Source organism: Bombus terrestris, chromosome 3, assembly GCF_910591885.1.
Source record: "Bombus terrestris chromosome 3, iyBomTerr1.2, whole genome shotgun sequence".
NCBI lineage: Eukaryota > Metazoa > Arthropoda > Insecta > Hymenoptera > Apidae > Bombus > Bombus terrestris.
Window position 1 is genome coordinate 5,148,176 of NC_063271.1, and position 12,033 is coordinate 5,160,208.

General features: G+C 38.5%; 1 protein-coding gene across 7 annotated transcripts in view; it reads right to left on the reverse strand.

Moving 5' to 3' along the window:
• LOC100650432 (TNF receptor-associated factor 4) overlaps positions 1-12,033 on the reverse strand; it is a 33,822-nt gene that overhangs the window by 16,124 nt on the left and 5,665 nt on the right. For 3 of the 7 annotated variants that reach the window (XM_048404682.1, XM_003394143.4, XM_020868478.2), the window contains one exon: positions 2,383-2,535. The exons of 2 other annotated variants lie outside the window; for them this stretch is intronic. In XM_048404682.1, the coding sequence (XP_048260639.1) occupies positions 2,383-2,412 (30 nt within the window). In that variant the 5' untranslated portion in view covers positions 2,413-2,535. Of the gene's footprint in view, positions 1-2,382; positions 2,956-12,033 lie in introns of those variants that run through there. 2 more of the 7 variants (XM_012320580.3, XM_003394142.4) reach the window with 2 other exon arrangements.

Consider the following 12,033-nt stretch of genomic DNA (forward strand, 5'->3'; position numbering starts at 1 on the left):
TACATTGGTAAAGAAAATTTATATAGAAGCTACAAAATATTTAGTGTAAGTATATGTATATACGTAATTAAAAGTTTCTAGTAATTTTAAAACAATTTGCCGAACAATTTAAAGAATGTAGGGGGCGGTGATCGTGAGCAAACGATTACATTGAACCTAACTCGAGACAGATGGTTTTATGGCCCAGTAATCGTCGCGGTATGCAATCGATAATAAAGGGACGATCGACCCTGTGAACGAAACCAGGTTCGGAAACCTTTGTGCATGATGAACAATTTGAAACGTGTTGCTGGTTGTCGTGGCATAAATCAGTCGCTCTGTCGGCATGATTAGAAACTCTTTGGAAAATACGCGGCGAACAGTGGAGGGAACGGCGTGGTTTCGGTTCTGTTGAAACAGGCTGTCTGTCGCGTTTCATGGCAACGCGACCTTTTCTTTAGGTTATGTTATGTGATTGTTTTAACCAAAGAACATCGTACATAACATGAAACTATGTTACATAATCTAAATGAATTTTTGCAGTTTGTTGTAATATAGTAACGGGTAATATAATCACTTGCTATAATACAATACTTATTCTGTGCACATATTAGGTTGATGCATACGAAATGTCCTCTCAACTGAAACTAATCACGTGTAGGTTCTTCAAAACATCATATCTTTGTTGAACTGATAATTCTCAGAAATTTAATATAATTAAAGGATTTATTCTTTATGAAAGGATATCATGTAGAAATTACTTTGATTAAACTTACATGTAATGCATTGAAGAATCTATAAATTCAGAAATAAGTTTCATTTCAAAAAGAACATTTCATATACACCAATCTAATACATAGAAAAGAAATATTAATGGAGAAGCATGTTTTTAGAAAATATAATAAATATTACTAAAGCTATAATAAAGTATCGTTTAACTTTGGAATAGATTGTACAAATGTACTGGAGGAACGGATACCGAAATCCCTTCTTTCTTTCGGTGTTCAAGATTTATATGTTTTGTTCTGGCAGTTGTAAATGAGTCCTCGCGGTTCGATAGCCACGAATGCGTGTATTTAGTTCGATAAGAGAGCTAATATGCAACGTATTCCGACAGGGGCGCGTACGCAAAAGACGGAGACTGTGCCAACAACGCTTGCAACGATATAGAATCATGAATGGTACTCTTGTAAGCGATATCGAAACGCAACCCTCTGTTTCCGTTTTGTCCAATAATAGATTTCCCCCATTCTGCGGTTTCCCTTTATTCGCATGAAGATTATGTTACACGCCTGTTCAGCACGGTTAGTCGTGAAGCTGAATGTAACGAACGATAAACCTAACCTAAATTAAGCGGAAGTAAAATTTATTTTTCAAAAATAAAAAAGTGCGTGTTTTTTTTATAATAATAGCTGTTCCATAAATGTTATTAAAAGATTAGAGATGCTTCAAATTAATTTAATGGTCGTATTTAACTTCTTTTTTTAACACAAACAAACAAAAGTAAACAATCACGCGGGCCACTGGTTACAAATATAAATGCATGGAGAACTGAAACGCATAACCAGCGATTAACCGTAGCTGCTCGAAGCGTATAGCAACAGACCGTTATCTGAAACACGTATGACGATAAACTTGAAACTCTGCTCCAGTATATTCGAGGAATGACCTACGTGGAAGTTGGCATGTCTTGATTCGTTTGTAAATTAAACAACGTATAAAAACAATTTCTGATATTTCATTGAAAGAAATTTCTAATCTACTCTACAAAAATTAAAACGTCATTGACTCACGTAGGATGTTTACATACTCGTAACTCAAGAAAGTATTCGAATATTTATGGTAACCTTTTATGTATATATTACATATATATGTTATACGAAACATCTCGAAATTTCATTGGCAATGTAATGAGATAGATTGATAAAGTGAAACAAATCTGGAAATGTAAATACATATAAAAGCTGCAAGATACTACATCACAGAAGTATTTAAAGAATCAATATTTAGTAAGGCTATTTTTAACACTTGTTACATGTTTAAAACAGCTATTCATACTATGATATTAATTTTTTACTAAATATTGTATGGTTACAGTATACATTTTGTAATTTCTATATGCATTTTAATCGACCAATATAATGATAATAAACGATCCTCATGACAGCACTAATGAAATTTCAAAATGTTTTACATAACACATACAATATATATATAAAGGTTTTCTATGGTTACGTACTTGAATTCTTTCATGAGTTACTGTAAATACACACAACACAATGCGCCTTACCATTTTTCCCTCTTACGAACCAACCTATTATTATTGCAAGGATTAAGCTTTCAAAGCATTACTACAAACCGCGACAAGCAATGTTAGAAATAAAAAAAAAGATATAATCTAACCTCATCGGTAATAATCGGCGCCTTGTCCATGTTGTCGTTGATCGGGCTGGGTGGCGACGTGGGGCTAGCACTGGGGCTCACATGAAACCCCTTCGACTCCTTGGCAGGCCTCTGGGGGGACACCCTCGCGGGGAAGCTCAAGGTTTTCGTCCACTGCGACAGACCACGCACCATCTTTTTTTCTTCTCGTCCAAAATTTCAACGATACAATATGCAATAATACTACTACATTCGTATATACGTCTCTAAACGAGTGAGTTCAATGCGCGACGATGCTTCGACACTGTCGCAACTGTTTTAAAAAACACACAAGAAAACAATACGACGATGGACCGATATCGGCATTTGTTTCAGCGCGAATCTCAATTTTCACGAACCTCAGCAAAAAATTCACTTCGAAGAGTTAACTGGCCGCTTATAAATATTAATAAGTGTTCCGAGAGATCGGCTGGCGTTGTATCCGTGTCGTGACACGCATGGAAACGGTCTGCTAGCACGCGCGCCAGCCAACGCACGCCACGAAGTTTACTGACAGACTGTTCGCAGTCCGGTCGGTCGGTTCTCTCTGCGGAACGGTCGCGTCATGCCCGCTGGACCAAGCGCGCTGATTGGCGGATCCGATAGAAAGCGACAGGCGATGAGCGCGCGACGAAGACAGACACAATGGAAAATGGCCAATGGGGTGGTTCGTTATGCGAGATGGAACGAGACAAAATCAACAGAATTCACGCGAGATGAACCGCGACCGCGATATAATTTTCAGAGATGTAAACTCCTGTCCGTCGAGGGAGTCCGTTGCCTTCTTGTCTCTTTCTTCGTTCCAGTGAACGAAGGGAAGGCAGAGAACGAGAGAAGCCTAATAGTATCCGCGAGACAAGGACAGAGACCAGGGAGAGACGGTGAATGAAGGAACGTGTGAAAGAGATTATCGGATATGTGGCACAAGTACAGTCGCCGCTGACTTCATGGATCGCGGTTTAGAAATCGTTTAAGGTTACCTGGGACGTTCGCAACGGCTTGATAAAATGCCCAATAAAAGTCATTCTTATATCAGAATATCATATAATATATACAACAAACTACGATATCCTTGAATCTTCTTCAAATATCACTTATCTTTTACAGGAGATTTCAACGAAAGAATCATTTTTCTACAGAATCCAACAAATATGTAGATTCAATAATAAATTTCAATGGAAGATAAGATCCAATGATAAAGAAAATAAATCTTTATAAAGTATGTCACAAACTGTAAGTTTTACTAAGATAACTGTCTCCATAGAAAAGATTACCTGAGTTTCCCTTTGCGTTACAGCTCTCAGTCTAACGACTAATCAAATTATATCGATCTATGTAATGACCTGGAGGCAGGTTGTAAGACGGTTTCTATCAGAGCGGTACTTTTACTGGCGCCCTTTCGGAGACAAAGAATTTGTCCGCGGCGATAGCGACTCGTGATCAGTAAAGACACACTCGTGTTGCCAACTGCAGGTCTGGCGGGATGGTGGGGAGGAAAACGACATTGTAAAGCCCGACTGGCGAGGCATGTTCCTTACTCCTTACATTCAGCCGCGTTCAGCTGTATGTAAGTACGCGGACAAGATCTAGCCAGCTGCGGCCTTCTTCGACCTTCCCCCCACTAGGCCGGAATCGAGCCTTCTGGCCAGCTACACGAACCGGTACGCCAGCGTTCTAACAAGGAACATCCGCGAAGACTCCGCCTTCGATCTTCGTGAGAGGCTATCTCGTCAGGACAGTCGAAAACGGGCCACCTTTGTAATACCTCGTCTCTTTGCGCTTTTATGGTATGTCGATGATAGTAAAATGAAAACTTCATTTTGTTACGTGAAGTAGAGTGTAGTAATAGGACCATATAACGGATATAAAAGTAAATAAATCGCGAAAAAGACAATATACAGTCGGTAAGGTTATTTTTGCATATAATAATATATGATAACAGTGACGATAATGGTAATTACGGAAGGGTGAAACGTCGTTTTGAACAATTCTTATTTGTAAATTTTGTGTTATCATTATTAATCTTTCTTTTCCCAATTTGAATATATAATGGTAATCAGAAATAAAAGAATAAAGAGTTTTACAATTCCAAGAATTTGTATCACCGATATCGTAGCTCTGCTTCCGAATACCTAACGCGTTAGTCAGCTCTTCCATTCGTTATTCTATCTTGTCTAAGTGACACAATTTTGACCAGTGACTTCACCCTTTCAGTTGATATTCATTATGGTCATTCAGAAAGTTCGAGGAACGAAAGATTTAAATCTTTAATTTACCAGATCCCGCGTAATGCGGAGGTTACACCATCTGTTCCCGCTTTTTCAAAAATTCCAGGTGACCATCAGATGAACTATGAGTCTCTCACCCTCCTCTGCGGGGTGTGTACATTTTAGGGCTTAGGGGAACGATCCATGTCGAATTCGAAGCACGTCCTTCTCTAACAGCTTTCTGTCGAGGTTAATTGACATGACATATGCTCTTGCGCATATTTCAGCTCCGTGCTATGGTAACCCCTAACGCTATGCAATTGCACTGTTGGGAACAATGAAATCTATCTAAAAAGCTGTAATGAATTGAAAGAATATCTATTGTTTCTTTGTAGATTTTCTTATTTATTTTTTAAGCACTATCCCACGGAATTTATAAGAAAATCATATTAATATTTCAATTTTACGTATTATGTGATTTGCAAGAATTCCTACCAAACTAATGGTTTTACTTTTAGGTTGCAATGAGTGTAGTAGAAGTGGATTGTAAGAATTGTTATTTAAAACCGTCGACCAGGCCATTAATAGCATTGTTCACCTTGACTGGATACGTTTTATCGAGAATACTTCCGTTCATTTACTGTTCTACTTACATACCTATTGCTTTACTTGAAGTTTTTGTTTTCAAAGGAAAGAATAGGAGACAATGTTAATGCCGTCTTGAAATTTGTATACTCGAGGATTCTTTTATTTGAAGTTTGCGACAGGTGTACCATGTCAGGTCGCATTAATACCTTGAAGACGTACTGCAATTTTACTCGCTGATATTCACGATCACGCACCTTTTCGACCCTTCTTGTACGCCAGGCAGGTGTCTTTCCCCTCTTTTCTCTCTAGATCAAACTCTTTCTTTCTTCGGGGTAAACTTGCACGAGTCTCGACAGTTCTCCCTCGAAATTCTCTTTCACAGATTTTTGTTTGCATTTCTAGAATGCTATCAGTTTACGTTTGACTCCCCTTCCTTTAGATGTTAAACGGGAAAATGAATTTGTATTATTCTTCGTTTAGGAAAAATTTGATAAAATATCTTTCATAAGATATTTATAAAAATCTTACATCTTAAAATAAACACTTCAAAATACATCACACGATGTCTTAAAGATAACAGGTTCCTGTTCCTAAGACGTCAATAAGGTGACTTTATACTATTTAGGATGTGAACAGAAATTTCGAAGTTGAATGTTTTGTCAGAAGGCTGGATTTGTCAAAGAGGATTGCGAAAAAATAGAGCACGTTAATTCAGAGAGATTTCACTACGTTGACATTTAAAAAGTCACTCGTGTTTTGTTTCAAAGAGGATTGCAAAAAAGCAAGATGTGCTAAGTCAAGAAGATTTCACCGTTAAAGGTGAAAAATCACTTCTGTCCATTAACCGTTCGAATCACAAAACGCGAAAAGCAAAACCGTAGTCGCAGACCGTTGCATTTTCTAACAGCACAATTCAGGCCACTTTTGCGATAGAATATCGCGCACTAATGTAATTGGTGCGTAACGTTTCTCGTGTCAAGGAATCCGATATCCTTAATAACCAGTTTCTCCGATTTCCAAACACGTCCCCCAGATGCTGACTTATCAGAAACGTATGTGTCAACGTATTGAACCCTAATGGAACCGGAACTCACGAAAAAACTACCCTTTGTCCTCTCATCCACATCCCTTTATCATCCGTTGAAATTAGTCATGTGCACGAAAGTCAACCAAATTACGCGTCAAGAACGAAGATCACAGAGAAATACCACGATATAACGATTATTTTTCATACGAACAATTTTTAAATTCAGCTCCTTATCAACTAATAGCAACAAAACTGTTTGCGTATTATGCAATATATTATTAAATTACCTAATAAATACACAAATATTTGCAGTGTATCAACGATAGTCGATCGTCACCTTTCAAAGCGATGAGCAAAATAGAAAGTTGCGTGCACGATGCCACAAACGTTTGAGCCACGATACACCTTCTTATCGTAGACGAGTTTGGAACTGACAGTCTCGTGATTTCTCCATGGACTTCCGTCTATATTGGTGCACGAACATCCTGCAACCGCGAGGGAAATCGCGATTACGTTCGTAGCAGACACGTAAGGCTGGCACGCGTTCCCCTGACGTTTAGTCCAGTTTTGCATCCGGCACAGGTAGATACTGGGGAAAGGTCGAGCGACCGACCTGAATAAGTTGATGGTTACGCAATAATCGTGGTGCACCAGCGTGCTTTTTATGCTGCAAGGCTGGTCAGCTTGGAACGAGAATAGGTTCGAGACGTGCATATTTAGATTTAAAGATAATCGGCAATGAAATACTATTTTACATAAGATCTGGATTATTCTATTTAAACGCAGAATAAGAGAAAATTGTAAAGATAAATATTCGCTATTTTATTTAAGATATGCATTACTACACGTACGCGTAGAATAAGGAAAAATTAGAAATATAAAGATTGGAAAGGGTGTAGAGTTAAATTTCTCTTCAGAAATCGAATAAGACGAATCTTCGTATGACGAAACGAGGAGTCAATGAATTTTATTATCGATGAATCTTCCATGCGATGAAATAATCTTAAGCATAGAATAATGAAAAAATTCTAAAATATGAGTCATCAAAAATTCTAAATATCTATAACCATTCAGGAAGGTATGGATTTCAATATTTCTACGCAGAATGCTCTTTTAACAGTCGTAAAATAAATCGTCCATATTACACAATATAATAAACCTATCCTAATTTACCTATTATTACCGATATATCGATATTCCCTGCAACAATTCGTGATCTAACGTTACGAAGTACTCCAGAAGATACAAAAAATTTCTTTTGATCCATCGACACTATTTCGATTTCCACACGAGTATCAAAGAATAAAGGACCCTTAATACAAACACTCAGAATCGAATACCTCTTCGAAAAATCAATCCTACGTTAGATACGCTTTTGAGATACATTTGTTCCACGTCACAGGAGGAAATAAAATCGACGCAATTTATTCTCGATCGATATTGAACGCAACAGATCGCGCATAAGGTGGGTCCAACGCGCTCCGAAGAGAACAAAGAAGGATTTTTGGAGGCGCCGATGCTAGCAGCACCTGGAGAGTCGATGTGAGGGACCATTCGGAGGATAGGAGCAGCCCGGCGAATAATATTGGGAAGTGTGCAGCTGTCACAGCAGCTGCAACCCTCCTCCCTTGGCTCACAATCTGACCGGCAGCTTTTCTGCCTCCTCCTCAGCCTCCTCTGCCACCTTCTGCTCTCGTTTGCCATCACCTCATTCTCATGGTCTAACTTCTGCCTCGTATTCTCATTCCGGTTCTCTTCGTGAACTTCTCACAAAAACTATTGCACCTACAACCCTTTGACCATCGTGAATTTCCTGAAGGAAACTCTTTCAAATTTTTTTTCCCTTTCTTCCTTCTTTCTTGGGTTACGATTTCGAGCTTGTAGCGTTAGGTTACGGAGTTTTCTAAGTATAGGATTGGAAAATTACAGTGTTGCATATTCGACTGCCTATGAAACGCGAAGGCTTGTTAATTTGATATATTATACAAAAATTAATCATAATAGATTATCTAGTTTTCAGTAAAGAAAAATGAAAAAATATTTTTAAAAAGACCATGAAACCAAACGATATTTCACTCGGTAATAAATATTAATAGAACAACACCAAGTAGATAGAGAATGAAAAATAGAATTAGTCATAGCGCTTTGATAACAGGGGAAAGCACCACGATGTTCTCACAAATGATTTCTTGAGAAAGAAAAAAGAAGTAGGGAGCTGCTCGTTCCCCGTGTCGAATAAGCATCCCTTAAAACGTGAAATGAGAGCGTGCACCGAGGAAATGAATGTGCCCTCAGCACGTTAATGGACTGGTTGTTCAAAGGGGGCCCCTTTCGTTTCCGCGTGAACATGTGGGTGTATATCTAGGCCATGCTAGCTGCTCGTGGAGCGATCAACCCCGTTTTTTCGAAGCCAACCACCGAGACCATCCTCTTTGACGAGGAATGTACGGCACCGGTCAGCTGCTCCTCCTGTAAAACTAAACTTCCTGCGCCACGTGTACATCTGCTCCTTCCCCGAGCATCTGGTGGGGAAAATCTCGTGGTCCTGGATAGGTATGATGTAGTCACGTATAGCAGGTATCCCGAAGGTTCCCCGGGACTCCGTGTACAATGAACGAGCAACGCAAATGTTCTCGTTGTTAATTGCACGTATACAAGATTTATTCTATGTTTCGTACTCTTCGGTATTTGTGGAGAACGATAATGGATTATATAATATTGTTACCTCACTGAAAGAGAATGTGTGAGAAGGTTCCATTGAGATTCTTGGATCGTATACGGGTATTTAATATTGTTGCGTGTATTGTAATTTATGGGTTCTTGTAAACGAGGAATAGGTGTTTAGTGATACGAATGTGCGTCTAAGTGAAATTTTTTTAATTATTTGACATATAAGTTAGATGATGGTATTCGTGAAATCGAAATTAATAGGCTGGAATCCTTACGAAACATTGAAAATAAAATATGTATAGTATTAAACCTATTATAAAAGTAAAATAAGGGAGAAAATATTTGGAGCTAATATGGAACTCCTTCGAAGGTAATTAGTTGCATTATTAATAATTAACACGTCACATTATCAATAACTTGCAGATAATTTTCACACTTCCATTAAGAGCCCTTTTAGCGGTTTAAAGTTAGTAATTATCAATTATGAATCATACCATAAGAAATGTTAACAGACCCCATTTCGTAATCTTAACATAAACTACCTTGAATTCGTTAATGCTTCGAAATACAGAAAATATATTTTTGAATCCTATATTATAAGAGAACAAAATAGAAATAAAGGCTTTCGTGATATAAAACTGAGTTAAATTTGTCGGATCGAGTTGAATGTACTTGAGTAAATACGTTCACCACTGTAAACCACTGTGATCTCGTTAAACACTCTAAATATACTTTCTTAAAAAAAGGCTTAACCCTCCTCGTCAAAAAGACAAATACTTTACCTACTTCAAAGAATAAGAGAAAGAAAGAAAGAATAATTCCTCACCATTCTGTCGAAGTAGTTCACAAACCACATCATGATCCCACTAACACTGTAAACGTATTCAAGACGTCATTTTTAATTAACACATCCTTTCCATTCACCGACAAAAACCATGGCCGTCCCGCTGATTCGGAGGACCGGAAGTCGGAACTATTATGACCGGTTTCGAGAGGTTGGTCGGGTTATCCGGCGCAATTACTACATTGTGCTTGGCTCGTCGCCCTACTCGTTACGAAACTCGAAATTTTTCACTATATGACAGACATACAGATACATACATACGTTTCGTTGGTTCGTGAAATTCTTCGATTCCTCCAACTCCCGTGAATTCGATCGATAGGTAAATCTCAACGGTGTTGGCTTCTACATCGAGAGTTCAAGTTTGTCGATGGAATCTATGCATTCCACTTGAGCCACGTAATTAACACGAAAGCGGGACTGACAACGTTCAGCGAATTCTCAACAAATCGCCTTAACTGCACCTTCTTGTCTCTTAGTGATACTTGGGAAAGTCGTTACCTCGTACAGCCATTATAATCGTTCTCTGTTACCTTGAATCGTCTCCAAGAATTCCTGTTGTCCTAATTTGTCATGGCCCTTTGTTTCTCACTAGACAAATTGCTACTTTGCTAAGATGGTTGCTCGGTTGTTGATGTTTGTTGTGGTTGCAGTAAGTTGGTATTCGAGTGGGTGAATATTGTGTTGAAGAGAATGATGAAAGTTGTTGCGGGTTTAATGAACTTTGACTGAAACCATATACAGGGTGGTTCAAGCGTCTTGTTAACGGACAAACAAGATTCTTGTTAACTTGTTCTCTTAACTTGTTCTTTGGATTCTCATAAACGTGTTTTCCTTTGCATTAGTAAATCCTTAACGTAAATCCAAAAGGTAATCGTCAATAACGTAATAGGTCCGATTATCGGTAAAAGTTTCTCTGACTGGAAGCAAAATTGTATCGAGAAAAAGCATGGAGATGTTAGCGACCGCTTCAACAAAATTTCTGGAATTCCGAGTAAACGGGACACCCTGTATTCGCGTAGTTGTGTAATCGGCCTTAAGGATAAACGGACGCACACACGTACCAGCGAATACGCTGGTGAGTAGGGAGGTTCGTATCACAAAACGGCCAAGTGAAAGGATAGGCACCAGTTCATCTTGTGTCTCAACCTCCAACCAACCTTCTCGAATATATCCTTTCGTGCTGCAAGTGCGTCAGCTATTCGCATAAAACAACAGTTAATTCGAATTCACGTTGTTCACCCGTCGAGGAAAACGAGAAACGCAGTTAACTTTAACTATTTTTTTTCTTCTTTTTTTTTTTAACGAAAACCCATTCTGGTTATTAGATTGCTGATTTTACGAGGGCACGCACGAATTGTTACATAAATTTATACCATTCACGGATAACAACCTACATAATTTGTCGACTCCTTGGTTCAGTAAGTATCTTCGTTCCAACCCTTTCACTATGTAATTCGAAGGATTCGAAACGGTATAAAAATACCTACGTAATTTCCAGTGTTCACGCACGATAAATTTGAATAATTATGTTTGTTAGATTTCAGTCGTGAAACAGGGAGTTTCGTACTGATACTCGTATACGTACATAGATATACATAGATGAGGGAACTGTTAGAAAAATTCTAGCCACATTTTTCGAGTTCTTTATGTACAACGAAGTGTGCAAGAAATTCCATCGACTCTGCCATTCTCCAATTACATGTTTTTGATACTCTATCTACTGCCTCCGCTCCATATATTGTAATTTCTTTCATGCCTATTTAAAATTTCCATCGTTTTCTTCCGCCAATGCTTTTTTACGATCATCCGTACGAAGCGAATCAAATTTTCACCTAAGCGAAAAGCGTATCAGGAAATTTTAAAAGAGAAGAAATTACACCTCTCTCAATTGATTCTCTCTCTTTCTAATGCTCAGTCTTCTGCCCCCAGTTTCAAACGGAAGCCTCCGCGTGCATTTTCTCCATTTACCCTAACCACGAACTATCTCATCATCGCGCGACATTTTTCTCTTATTTCCAGCTCGGCTCTCATCTTCGTAATTATGTATGGTACCATCGTGTAATTAAGAATTCGCTTCCGATGTACGCGTGTACACGTACCTAATGCATATTCGATCGCTATTATGGTCTTTTCCTCTTTTTTTCCTTCATCGATCTAATCGACAGACGGGATCTGGACTCAGGAGAGTGTATCATTTCCGCGAGTAATGCAATTTCGTGAAGAAAGAAAGCGGATAGTTATGCAACTGCGTGGCAACTTGTTCGTGGATCAACGATATTCCCAGACGTGGAACATCT